This window comes from Colobus angolensis, unplaced genomic scaffold (assembly GCF_000951035.1).
Source record: "Colobus angolensis palliatus isolate OR3802 unplaced genomic scaffold, Cang.pa_1.0 Scaffold199, whole genome shotgun sequence".
Taxonomy (NCBI): domain Eukaryota; kingdom Metazoa; phylum Chordata; class Mammalia; order Primates; family Cercopithecidae; genus Colobus; species Colobus angolensis.
Genome location: NW_012115143.1, coordinates 1,059,782 through 1,073,813, shown reverse-complemented (window position 1 = coordinate 1,073,813; position 14,032 = coordinate 1,059,782). Strand labels below are relative to the sequence as shown.

General features: G+C 37.1%; 1 protein-coding gene across 1 annotated transcript in view; it reads left to right on the top strand.

Annotated features, from left to right (window-relative positions):
* UBR1 (ubiquitin protein ligase E3 component n-recognin 1) overlaps positions 1 to 14,032 on the top strand; it is a 158,669-nt gene that overhangs the window by 63,344 nt on the left and 81,293 nt on the right. Inside the window, exons 15-22 of the mRNA XM_011941205.1 lie at positions 1,828 to 2,008; positions 4,320 to 4,381; positions 4,670 to 4,780; positions 5,945 to 6,010; positions 6,570 to 6,671; positions 8,731 to 8,794; positions 11,313 to 11,437; positions 13,577 to 13,629. Coding sequence (XP_011796595.1) covers positions 1,828 to 2,008; positions 4,320 to 4,381; positions 4,670 to 4,780; positions 5,945 to 6,010; positions 6,570 to 6,671; positions 8,731 to 8,794; positions 11,313 to 11,437; positions 13,577 to 13,629 — 764 coding nt within the window. The remainder of the gene's footprint in view (positions 1 to 1,827; positions 2,009 to 4,319; positions 4,382 to 4,669; positions 4,781 to 5,944; positions 6,011 to 6,569; positions 6,672 to 8,730; positions 8,795 to 11,312; positions 11,438 to 13,576; positions 13,630 to 14,032) is intronic.

Genomic DNA, 14,032 nt, shown 5'->3' with positions numbered 1-14,032 from the left:
GGCCTCCCAAAGTGCTGGGATTACAGGCTTGAGCCACCGCACCCGGCCACATTTTCTCATTTTGATTATCCTTGTTTTATTAGTGACATTACTATTACATTCATCCATGTAGGAAATCTCAGAGCCACTATATTCTGTATGTTCAATGTTAACAGGTGTTTTGAAGGGAAAAGTGTTCTGGATTCATGTAAGATTCAGAAATGTTCGGTTAAACAAAAAGAGGTTTTTGTTTGTTTGCTTTTTTGTTTTTAAAGCTACTGAATTTCTTTCTTTTCTTTTCTTCTTTTCTTTTTTCTTTCTTTCGTTCTTTCATTCTTTCATTCTTTCGTTCTTTTTTTGATGAAGTCTTGCTCTGTCACCCAAGCTGGAGTATGATGGCACGAACTTGGCTCACTGCAACCTCCGCCTCCTGGGTTGAAGCGATTCTCCTGCTTCAGCCTTCTGAGTAGCTGGGACTACAGGTGTGCGCCACCACACCCGGCTAATTTTTTTTGTATTTTTTAGTAGAGATGGGGTTTCACCATGTTGGCCAGGCTGATCTCAAACTCCCGACCTCGTGATCCGCCGGCCTCAGCCTCCCAAAGTGCTAGGATTACAGGCGTGAACCACCACGCCCAGCCACTAATGAATTTCTAAAACCCTTTAGTTAGTCAGTATGCTGATTTCTGAGAAGGATGTTTCCAAATCATCTATTTGACCATGGAGTTCCTTTTTCAAGATAAAAATAGAAACACTGTCTTAAAAGAATGGTCTTTAACTTCTCTCTTCCTGCTATATTCACCCAGATTTTATTCTTCCTTATCCCCAATATATTTTATAATCCTAATCATTTTCTATGGGTTCATTCTTTTTGGTTGTGACAGCCCCATCCTAGTTCAGACCCTTATCACTTTACTTCATAGTCATCTTCCTGTTGGTTTCTATATCTCCTAACTTTATCCTCTCCAATCTATCATCTTCAGTGACCCACATTAATTCTTCTTGAAGCAGTGTGTTGACTACATCATTACACTGCAGCCTCCATCAGTGTATTCACATGCCTGTGCCAAGGCACATTTCCAGTTCAAATGCTTTGTTTCATCCATAAATTGTTTCATTTATCTACTCTTTATTCTCCACTGCCTGAATAGGAGTTGTATTTCTCTTATTTTTGTCTTTATTTATTCTGTATCTCTGCTTAGAATGCCATCTTCTCCTTATCTTTCCTCATATTTAAATTCTGCATATTCTTTTAGGGCCCATCAGAAGCTGCTTTCACAAATATGTCTTCCCAGTTCCTTGTGATTCTTTTTTTTCCCCCTCTTAGAGCAATTAGTTTGTACCATTTACATGGTACTTATTTTTTACTTTGATTATAAGTGCATATATGGGTATAGCTTATGTTTCCTGCAAGTTCGCAGATCCTGTGGAGGTAGACTTAGTAATACATAGAACAATTTTCCACTCATATTTAGTAAATATTTATTGAATGATGCATGTTATGCTGAGCATGGTGGCTCACACCTGTAATGCTAGCACTTTGGGAGGTCAAGGTAGGCAAACCACTTGAGCCCCGGAGTTCAAAACCAGCCTGGGCAAAATGCAGAGACCCTGCCTCTACAAAAAATACAAAAATTGGGCATAGTGGCACGTGGCTGTAGTCCCAGCTACTCAGGAGGCTAAGGCGGAAGAATCACCTCAGGTAACTGAGCCCAGGAGGTTGAGCAGTGAGCTGTGATTATGCCACTATACTCCAGCCTGGGCCACAGGACAGGCTGTCTCAAAAAAAAAAAAGGAGTGTTGAAGTAGACAACTTGTCAACTTTTTGTATTCTTATTTTCCTCTTAGGAAGAACTCTTACTTGTGGCTTATAAAGAATGTCACAAAGCTGTGATGAGGTGCAGTACCAGTTTCATATCTAGTAGCAAGACAATAGTACAATTGTGTGGACATAGTTTGGAAACGAAGTCCTACAGAGTATCTGAGGATCTTGTAAGCATACATCTGCCACTCTCTAGGACCCTTGCTGGTGAGTGTTTGTTTTTTCTTTTTACATATACATTAGCTTTGTTTCTAGATATTCATTTAGTAGAATCATTTCTATTTTTGTTCTGTGCTCAGTATGTTCAGACATGCTCAGGTCAGATACTACAGTTAAGGGCTGTCACTGCCCTTCAAGGAGCTGCCACTAGAACACCTATTTAAAGATGCTAATTTACCTGGGCTTTGTTTTATCTGGGTTGACTTATGGATCCTTATAGTGTGTACTTACAGACTAATGTGGTAATTCATCTCCCACCTAAATTTAAATATAATAAAATCTGGTTGCTGGTTTCTAAACCTTCTCTCTGACCAATTTCATTAGTGTGTTATCTCTATCATTCTTTATCATTAAAAGGAAGAAATCATAGATTCTCCTTAATCATTTGCATTTCCATGTAAATTGGCCATTCATTTGTCAGGGTTTTTAAAAAATATCTTTACTGAAGTGTATATATTTATATTTTCAATGATAAGAAAATGTACATGACATAAAGCTTAGCATTTTAGCCATTTTTAAGTGTACAGTTCAGTGGCACTAAGTATATTCACATTTTCTACAACTGCCACCACCATCCTTCTCCAAAAGCTTTTTATCTTCTAAAAATGAAACTGCCAAAACTGAAATAGAATAATATTATTATTATTAAACAATACTTACCCATTGACTACTCTAGGTACCTATTAAAAGTTGACTTATACAGTATTTGTCCTTTTGTGACTGGCTTATTTCACCTAGCATAGTGTCCTCAGGTTTATGTCATAATACATGTCAGAATTCCCTTTTTTTTAAAGGCTGAATAATAGTCCATTGTATGGATATACCACATTTTGTTCATCCATTTATCCATTGATGGACACTTGGGTTACTTCTACCTTTTGGCTGTTGTGAGTAGTGCTGTTGTGAACGTGGATGTAGAAGTATCTGTTCAAGTCTTTGCTTTCAGTATTTTGGGTATATACCCAAATGTGGAATTGCTGGATCATTTGGTAATTCTATGTTTAGTTTTTTGAGGAACCATCATATTGTTTTCCTTAGTGGCTGTACCATTTTACGTTCCCACCAGCATGCACTAGGATTCCAGTTTCTCTACATCCTTTCCAACACTTGCTATTTTTCCTTTTTTTCCCCCCAGATAATAACCATTCTAATGGATATGAAGTGGTATCTCATTGTGATTTTGATTTGCATGTCCCTAGTGATTAGTGATTTTGATCAGCTTTTCACATGTTTGTTGGCCATTTGTATATCTTCTTTGGAGAACTGTCTATTCAAGTGCTCTGCCAATTTTTTAATTGGGTATAATTTTGCTGTTCATTTGGAGTTACTTATATAATTCTAGATATTAACTGTTTATCAGATATGTGATTTACAAATATTTTCTCCCATTCTGTGGGTTGCCTTTTTATCCTGCTGATGGTCTCGTTTGATACACAGGAGTTTTTGTTGTAGTCCAGTTTATCTATTTTTTTCTTTTGTTGCCTGTGCTTTTGGTGTCATATCCAAAAAACTCATTGTCAAATCTAATGTTATGAAGCCTTTCCCTATGTTTTCTTCTATGAATTTTATTTTTTGGTTTTAGCACCTATATTTAAACCTGTGTTTAAGGTCTTTGATCCATTTTGAGTTAATGTTTGTATATGGCATAATTGACATCATGTGATTTTATATTGCTTCTATTTTTATTAAAAAATACTTAGATTAATTTTCGTTTCTTTTGATACATGGCTAAAAGCAGAATAAAGATATCTTGAGAGACTGTTATTTTTGTATAAGGTATGAGCATACCTTGCACAGTGTAGAATTTTAAATATGTTAGTAACACTGTGTTTCAAAATTAGAGATCAGTAGTCTGCATTCTAGAGTGTCACTTCTAAACTCAGTAAACATACGTTTAAATCACACAAGTTTCTTCTTCTTCTTTTTTTTTTTTTCCAAGATGGAGTCTCACTCTGTCACCCAGGCTGAAGTGCAGTGGCATGATCTCGGCTCACTGCAGCCTCCGCCTCCCAGGTTCAAGTGATTCTTCTGCCTCAGCCTCCCAAGTAGCTAGGATTACAGACCTGGCTAATTTTTGTATTTTTCTACAGACGGGCTTTCAACCATGTGGGCCAGGCTGGTCTTGAACTCCTGACCTCAGGTGATCCACCCCCTCAGCCTCCCAAAGTGCAGAGATTACAGGCATGAGCCGCCGCGCCCAGCCAAATCAAATCGCACAAGTTTCTAAACTTGATGAGTTAACTGATTAACAAATTGGGTTTGTTTTCTCATCTTCTCTCTTTTTTTTTTTTAACTTTAGGTCTTCATGTACGTTTAAGCAGGCTGGGTGCTGTTTCAAGACTACATGAATTTGTGTCTTTTGTAAGTGATTCTACTAAGTATTGATTTGTTTATGTTCTATTTCTGAATACCTCTTGGTTGATGGATGAGAAGGAAAGTAATATTTGGAAACCCACCTGAATAATTCCCATTTAGTAATTTTGCATCTTCATATAGTACATTGTAATCTGAGTCACAGGGACTTAGAAGTCATCTAGTTCAAGTTCTTCCATTTTACACATGAGAAAACTGAATAATATGTAGTGCTGTATCTTGGAGAGACATCCAAGCTCTGTGAGAAATGATAAAATTGACCTCACTCTATTTCAGGAGGACTTTCAAGTAGAGGTACTAGTGGAATATCCTTTACGTTGTCTGGTGTTGGTCGCTCAGGTTGTTGCTGAGATGTGGCGAAGAAATGGGCTGTCTCTTATTAGTCAGGTACAGCAAAGCCTATTATTCATATTTATGAATGTGTTCATTTTCTAATTTTTTTCTCTTATATAATTTTACCCTATGTTCCTAGATTTTACTAAGTGTTTGCTACTATTCTCTTTTATAAACTCTTAGAGATGAATGTTCTAAGAACTATATAGACATTTCTGCTATCCTGTTTACTGTGTATTCCATCTGAATTATAAACTAGGATGCTTGTGTGATAAATTAGGTGAGGGCCAGTAGTAACACCAGAGGCCTCCCCATTAACATAGTTCTTTTCTGAGAATTACCTTACTTAGAGGCCTTTAGTCTTCCCACCATCTGTCTTAATTGAAGGCCACCTTGTAATTTTTTCTTCTATTTTGGAGTAAATATGGAGTAGTGCTTTTCTTTTTCTTTCTTTTTTTTTTCTTTTTGAGACAGAATCTCACTCTGTTGCCCAGGCTGTGGAGTGCAGTGGTGTGATCTCGGCTCACTGCAACCTCTGCCTCCGGGGTTCAAGTGATTTTCGTGCCTCAGCTTCCCAAATAGCTGGGACTACATGTGTGCACCACAATGCCTGGCTAGTTTTGTGTTTTTAGTAGAGATGAGGCTTCACCATGTTGGCCAGGCTGGTCTTGAACACCTGACCTCAGGTGATCCACTCATCTCAACCTCCCAAAGTGCTGGGATGACAGGCGTGAGCCACTGAGCCCGGCCTTGCATTTCTTAAAAGATGGAGAGATAGGTCTTGTTATCACTTGGAAGAAAAATGGTATTACGCGTTTACCTGTGTAACCTACACGTCTTGCACGTGTATCCTGGAACTTAAAATGAAATTTAGAAAAAAAAAAGAAAAGAAAAATGGTACTGTGATTGGGTGTAGAAATTGGTTTATTTTTATTGAAGTAGGTATTTTAAACTTAGGGAAAATAAATTCCCTTGTTATATGTGAGAGTAATAACCAATGTAGAACATTTTTAACTCTGAAGTGATTTCATGCCATATTTCTTCACTTCATCCTCACAAGTCCTTTTAAATGATTCATAGATTTGCAATTTATTTTTTGCCACTAAGGATTTTTTAGGGGTTTCTAGCTTAGAGAAAGTTTAAAGGATAGGTTTTCTTGAGAATTTTGCTTGAAATAAAATAATTCTTTTAGCATTTATTCTACCTATTACTTTATAGGTGTTTTATTACCAAGACGTTAAGTGCAGAGAAGAAATGTATGATAAAGATATCATCATGCTTCAGGTACCTATTTAAATTGTTTCTGATATTTGTGTCTTCATCTTCCTTCTTGAATTCTTTCTAATAAGAGAAGATAATCTAATAATTTTTTTTTTTTTTTTCCCTGAGATGGAGTCTCACTCTGTCGCCTGGGCTGGAGTGCAGTGGCCGGATCTCAGCTCACTGCAAGCTCCGCCTCCCGGGTTCACGCCATTCTCCTGCCTCAGCCTCCCGAGTAGCTGGGACTACAGGCGCCCGCCACCTCGCCCGGCTAGTTTTTTGTATTTTTTAGTAGAGACGGGGTTTCACGGTGTTAGCCAGGATGGTCTCGATCTCCTGACCTCGTGATCCGCCCGTCTCGGCCTCCCAAAGTGCTGGGATTACAGGCTTGAGCCACCGCGCCCGGCCAATAATTTTTAACTTAAAACACTCTCACCGTTAAACTGAATATGACACATAGAAATAGAAGGGACTACTACATTATCTTCTGCAAACTTACTTTATAATTTTTGACAGTCCTACATAAGACGAAATGTTTCTCCATATAATACACAAGAAATGTGATGCTGTATTTCTTTCACAGATTGGTGCATCTTTAATGGATCCCAATAAGTTCTTGTTACTGGTACTTCAGAGGTACGAACTTGCCGAGGCTTTTAACAAGACCCTATCTACAAAAGACCAGGTATACAACCTGTAAATTCTGTGAATTAATTTCAAAGGAAATATTGTTACTATTTTAGTCATATTTTATTTCAGTCGTATTTAGCCATATTTTAAAAGTTATTTTTTAACCATACCTCCCGAAATGACATGTATACATATGGCACACATATATATACACATATATAATCTTTTTAATCTAGAAAAATTAGAATATGTAGATTAACAAAAAATCACATGAAAAACACTGCTTCCTAGAAATGATCACTTTTAAAGTTTGTGTCTTGCTTGTTTTTAAAGCAAAAATGGTATCATTCTGTCTGTGCTGTTTTGTAATCTGCTTCCTATGCTTAACAACATATTGTGCAGTTTTTTTTCTTGTCATGAAATAAATATACAATTATATCAATTTTGATAACTATATAGGATTGCACTATATGATGCATTATACTTTGAAGTCTATTACTGAAGAGGTCTTCCTAGTTGGTTGGTCTTATAAACATTTGTAGCTCGGTATTTAAATACTTCTCTGTTTTGTTAAGACACATTTTTAGAAGTGGATTTGGTAGATAAAACGACACGTTTTTCTTTTTCTTTTTTTGAGATGGAGTTTTGCTCTTGTTGCCCAGGCTGGAGTGCAATGGCGCGATCTTGGCTTACCACAACCTCTGCCCCCGCTGGGTTCAAGCGATTCTCTTGCCTCAGCCTCCCGAATAGCTGGGATTACAGGCATGCACCACCACGCCCAGCTAATTTTGTATTTTTAGTAGAGACGGGGTTTCACCATGTTGGCCAGGCTGGTCTCGAACTCCTGACCTTGTGATCCACCTGCCTCAGCCTTCCAAAGTGCTGGGATTACAGGTGTGAACCACTGCATCTGGCCAATTTTTTGTATTTTTAGTGGAGTTGAGGTTTCACCATGTTGACCAGGCTGGTCTCAAACTCCTGAGCTCAAGTGATCTGCTTGCCCTGGCCTCTCGAATTGCTGGGATTATAGGCGTGAGCCACCATGCCTGGCCACATCTTTATTGTTTGAACATTTGAAGTACCAACCTATAAAGTAGCCCTTAACTACTTTGAATTCATGAAATCACATTATTTTATTCTTTGAAATTAGAAGTTACTCCTGCTAGTAAAATTTCTTTGGAAAAATAATAAATAAATATATAATTTTTTTTTTTGAGACGGAGTCTCACTCTGTCGCCCAGGCTGGAGTGCAGTGGCTCGATCTTGGCTCACTGCAACCTCCACCTCCTGGGTTCAAGTGATTCTCCTGCCTCAGCCTCCTGAGTAGCTGGGATTAGAGGTGCGCGCCACTACACCCAGCTAATTTTTCTATTTTTAGTAGAGACAAGGTTCACGATGGTGGTCAGGCTGGTCTCAAAGTCCTGACCTTGTGATCCGCATTCCTTGGCCTCCCAAAGTGCTGGGATTACAGGTGTGCATCACCATGCCTGGCTATACAATTCTATACAATTCATATACAATTTCTAAATCAAATTCAAGAATTAAAGAACTCTAGGATAGCCGGAAGCAGTGGCACATGCCACTGCACCTGGCCAAAAAATTTTTTTAAATGAAAAAAATAGAAGTTACTTGCAAAGGGCTAACATGAATAGGATATAAAATGCAGAGCTAATTTTTAGTTATTTTATACTTAGTGAAAATCAGTATCTGATTTAATAGTGTTTAAATGAGGGATGTGTTAGAGAAGGATACTCTCGCCATATAACTGTTGGGAGTCTGTTTGAGGGCACTTTCTCACTAACCCAGGTAAGAAGGCAGCAAATAATAGAGGAAGAGCCGGAGATTAGCATTAGTGTGCTGAGTTATGACTATGTGGGCGATAATGATAATGAAGACGATGACAGTATTTGGCAATTATATGCCAGGTATTGTTGAATTTGATGTCAAAAAAGGGAATGATTGTAACTATTTGTGCTTTGCACACACACACACAGAAATACTAGACTGGATAAAAAATACTAGACTGGATGGACCATAAGTCTCATCCAGAAATGCATATTTTATGGAGGTTTTTGGTTCTTGCATAACTAATTTACTGTTTTTCGATTCTATAGGATTTGATTAAACAATATAATACACTAATAGAAGAAATGCTTCAGGTCCTCATCTATATTGTAGGTAAGATTAAAACACAATGTTTTGAAATAGAACATGGGTTACTTTTTAGAGAGACCATTTATATGAACTATAATTGATCATTTAACTCCTTATTCAAATACTGCACTTAGAAAATCACCTTTGCAAAAGTACAGATTTTACATTTTTATTTTTCAGTACCTGATTTGTAAATGTTTTGACTAATTTGGAGGTCATTTAGTGCTAAAATTTTCATATATATTATAGGTCTAAGTAAAATGTATTTTCGTTGTGTCATTCTGTTTAATAATTTTGTGCAAATATTGGTCATACTTAGCTTTGTTAAGGTTACTTAGAGAAAAGAAAAAGAGTGTTCTTTGCCAGAAATAATGTCTATCAAGTTATGACATTGACCCATAGAAATGTGTCTTATAATTCAGTTGAGATTAATATAAATAATCAGTGCGGAAATACTACATTCTAACCTATTAAATACAAATATATGCTATGTCATAGTCTGTGTTGATTTTACCAGCTGGTACATTCATTACCATCATTTTGTTCTTTTTTTGTTTGTTTTTTTTGAGACGAAGTCTCTCTCTGTTGCCCAGACTGGAGTGCAGTGGTGCGATCTCAACTCACTGCAACCTCCGCCTCCTGGATTCAAGCGATTCTTCTGCCTCAGCATCCTGGGTAGCTGGGACCACAGGCATGTGCCACTATGCCTGGCCAATATTTGTACCTTTTTTTTTTTAGTAGAGACAAGATTTCACCATATTGGCCAGGCTGGTCTTGAACTCCTGACCTGATGATCCACCTGCCTTGGCCTCCTAAAGTGCTGGGATTACAGGTGTGAACCACTGCGCCTGGCTATCATCTTGTTCTTGATTTCTCATTCTGGCTTTTGTTATTTACTTTACTGCACCAAACGCTGTTTGGTTTGAATAGTTCTTTAGCTGGGGATTCTAGCTGTTACGTAAGTCTGTAAACATGGGTTCATTTTTACTTATTGTTTGTCAGAGAGCTAGTTGCTAGACTAGCTACATGTTTCAGCAGAAAGGGTAGTAAGCCTTTATTGCTGAGTGAGACTTAAACCTTCCAGGCTACTAACTCCTCCTGTCCAGAATATGCCAGTTAGAAGCAGATGGGAAAAAATGGGCAAATTAAGAATGTGTAAAATATTTTAAAATTGATTATATACTTTTTCAAATTATGAAAACTCAAGGGAAATTTTTACATTTGTCCTTAGAGTACTATATGAAGAATTTCTAATATTGTAGTATAATTTTGCTGTTTTATTTTTACTGTTTTATTATTCCTACTGTTATTTTACTATTATTGTGTTTGCCCAAATTTATTGTTTTTTTCTCTTGTGATTTGATTTTTAGTTAATACTTGCTCTGTTCCTGAGTGTACGTTTGTTACTTTCAGGAGTCAACAGTTTTGTTTAAAAAGTTATATTTCTGATCTATAGTGGAAAATCATTAAGAAACAGAAAAATATTTGGATTTAAAATCAGGAGCTCTAGTCTTGGCCTTGCTACCAGCTTTCAAGAGCATGCAGTTGCATTCTTTGGGCCTCAGATTCCTGATTTGTAAAATGTGGAGGTAACCTACATGATCTCCAAGGTATCTTCTAGCACTAAAATTCTAGGGGATACTGTTTTTGGTGAAAAGTTACGAAAATTACAAAATGCTTTACAAATGTAAAGAGGAATGAATGTGTTGGAAACGAGTTCACTTGACAAAAAGTCTTTCTTTGGCAAATTTGTAGAATTCATCAAATCTCTTAGGCAAGGGGTTTCTTTGTAACCCTCTTGTCGATATCATAGGACTTCGTACAGACACTGTAGTGTTGAAAATCAGTGGTGACATAAGGCCAGATATGGTAAGCTTTCTTACGGCAATGGGAATTAGATGCTATTGACACCAGTGAAGTTCTCATACTTATTTTAGCTATTTTCTCTCTTCATTTGGCAGTTTATTGTGATGAAAAATGGAAATCTGACCTTGTGGGCATTTTCACAACACCAGTCATTCTTAATACGTATTACTGTTTTGTCATTTAACACATAAAGACATTTTAAAATATTTTGTTTTTCAGTTTTCACTTTGTTCTTTGTTAAATAACAGGTAGAGACAAAATTGAGAAAGATCTTGAAAGAAAAGCTATTCAGTGATGGCCACTGCTCATTCAGATGCCATCAGCCATGTGTTCTGGGTTAGAAACACATGCTAATTTATTTGAGGGGCCTTGTTTATAATGTGTGAGTATGTGTATGTGTATGTATACATATGTGTGTGTATATGTATGTGTGTTTGTGTGTATGTGTCTAAGTAAGCTAAGACAAGGCCTGGATTCTCCTTCAGGTCACAGTTTTCTGCCTCTGTCTTTCAACATAGATTCTTGTTCAGATGCGAGAACACATTCAAATAACTTTTGCCCCTCTCTCACAGACTTAATTTGATGCAATGTTCTGTGTGTAAGTGCTTCTGATGGGGAGAGATTTAAATAGAAAACAATTATTCTACTTTTTTTTGTTTTAAATTGTTTGAACTAGGTGAGCGTTATGTACCTGGAGTGGGAAATGTGACCAAAGAAGAGGTCACAATGAGAGAAATTATTCACTTGCTTTGCATTGAACCTATGCCACACAGTGCCATTGCCAAAAATTTACCTGAGAATGTAAGTCTGATTTTGGTTTTATATCTGTTTACCTCAAGATGGGGTAGATTTTTCTTTTTCTTTAATTGGAAACTACTTCAAAATTTTAGGCAAAAAGTCCTATATTATTACCTTATAGATGTAAACCAATAACCTTCATCCTTTAGTGGTATAAATTTTAATTCTGGGAGAAACTCCTTTACTTTTTGTTTACTTTAAAATAAAGATTACTCCAGAGGAAAAAAGGGAACTTCCTGAGATACTGGAACTGGCTGGTGTGTTAATCTGGGTCTTCTGAGAAGCAGATCTTGTGACAAAACATTAAGATTTTTATTAAAGACAATGGTGAGGGATCTGGGAACGAAAAGGGGAAGCATCAGATTCTGATGCAAACCTGATTCCCAGTGAAATAAAGAGGGAAGGAAAGTTAAATAGAAGCATCCCAGACTGCTGGGCTTCAATGGCCTTTCCATCTGTGCCTTCCCATGTCTCCCAGAATGAGCTTGCATGAGTATCTCTGCCTTGCTCATTGTCTGGAAATGACTGGTGAGAAGCTTGGCCTTGGTTTCACCAGAGCACAGCAGTTGAGGCACGTGGTCATTTACTTCCTGTAATTAGATGTCTGCAAAGTGCATTCACATGACCATGACCGCCACAGGTGGTGTTTGTGTTTTTGTATATACAGATACTGTGGTAATAGTCCTACAGATTTTGAGTCTGATATTTTTTCCCTCTGAGATTTGAATATGAATTAGAAAAATGATTCTTAAAAAATAATTATACTTACCTGTACGGTCAAGACTTTCCAAAGAAGTAGAATAGGGATATATGTATACGTGTGTGTGTATATGTGTGTGTATATATATGTGTGTGTGTGTGTGTGTATATATACACAATATATATACATTTTTTTTTTCCTTGAGACGAAGTCTTGCTCTGTCACCCAGGCTGGAGTGCAGTGGCACAATCTTGGCTCACTGCAACCTCCGTCTCCCGGGTTCAAGCGATCCTCTTGCCTCAGCCTCCCGAGTAGCTGGGATTACAGGTGCGTGCCACCACACCTGGCTAATTTTTGTATTTTTAGTAGAGATGGGATTTCACCATATTGGCCAGGCTGGTCTGGAACTCCTGACCTCAAGTGATCCACCCACCTTGGCCTCCCAAAGTGCTGGAATTACAGGTGTGAGCCACCACGTCCGGCCAAGGAATGAATATGAAAATATATATATATTTATATATTTAGACGGCGTCTCGATCTGTTGCCCAGGCTGGAGTGCAGTGCTGCCATCTTGGCTAACTGTAACCTCCACCTCCCATGTTCAAGTGATTCTCCTGCCTCAGCCTCCTGAGTAGCTAGGACTGCAGGCGTGCATCACCAAACCCGGCTAATTTTTGTATTTTTAGTAGAGACGGAGTTTCACTATGTCGGCCAGGCTGGCCTTGAACTCCTGACCTCGTGATCTACCCATCTCGGCCTCCCAAAGTGCTGGGATTAATGGTGTGAGCCACTGCACCTGGCCAAGTATATATATTTTTAAGGAAGTTTACATTTCTTATCTTTACAAGACTGCAGGAATCTGAGCTTACTGTAGTAGTTTGACTGGGTCCTTATCTTAATTTTAAATGGCTTTGTAAAAAAATAGTGTTCCCTGTTTAAGGAAAAGATCAGGTCAATCAGAAAAAAAACTTACTATATTTGCAGAAAGTAGATTAGGACATCTAGACATGTGTATTGCTATAGATTACTAGTTGGAGCTCATTAATTTTGTTACCTTGGTTTTAGGGATTAGTATAGCATGGGCATGTACATAAATGATGGGGGTGATGAATATACTACATAAAGAAGAGCTTCTTTTCTTTGAAGTATTGGTAATACTGTGTGTGTATGCTGTAGATGTATGTGTGTACTTATACACACATATGAAAGCAAACTTAGATAACCTTTCTTAAACAGTTTATACATACATCTTATCTCTTACGAAGTTGGTCTCCCAAAACATAGATAATTGGTTTTAGACCTAATTTTTTAATAATGGAAATTGAACTTTTAAAAATTATTTACAAAGTACTTCAGAGATGCAGTTGAAAATTTATTTCACTTCACAATGAAGTGGAAGTCATTATATGAAGGTAAAAATGACAAAAATATTGTTTCAACAGGAAAATAATGAAACTGGCTTAGAGAATGTCATAAACAAAGTGGCCACATTTAAGTAAGTGCTTAATATTTATGTTTATTCTAAAAGGTAGATTGATCTTTGTTCTTGTACTTTGGATACTTTGTAGAAGCTCTGAAGTTCTTACCTGAACTCCCAAGAATAAGAATGGAATATAGATTAGAAAGGGTGACAATGAGGGGCTCGCAGTAGACACTTAGCACCTGTTTGTTGATAAAAATGAGTGGTTTTGGCAAGTGAATAAGAAATACTCATTTATGATATTAGATGATTTATTTAGATAGTAAGTAAATGAACTTTTCTGATACTCTCTTTCCCATTAATCTGAACCCATGATTTCATTTATTCTATAAAATTTTATATGCTAATTTTGGATTTTTCTCTAGTAGAATTAAAACTATTTTATAATATTTTCATTTGAGTATATAAAATGGAAATA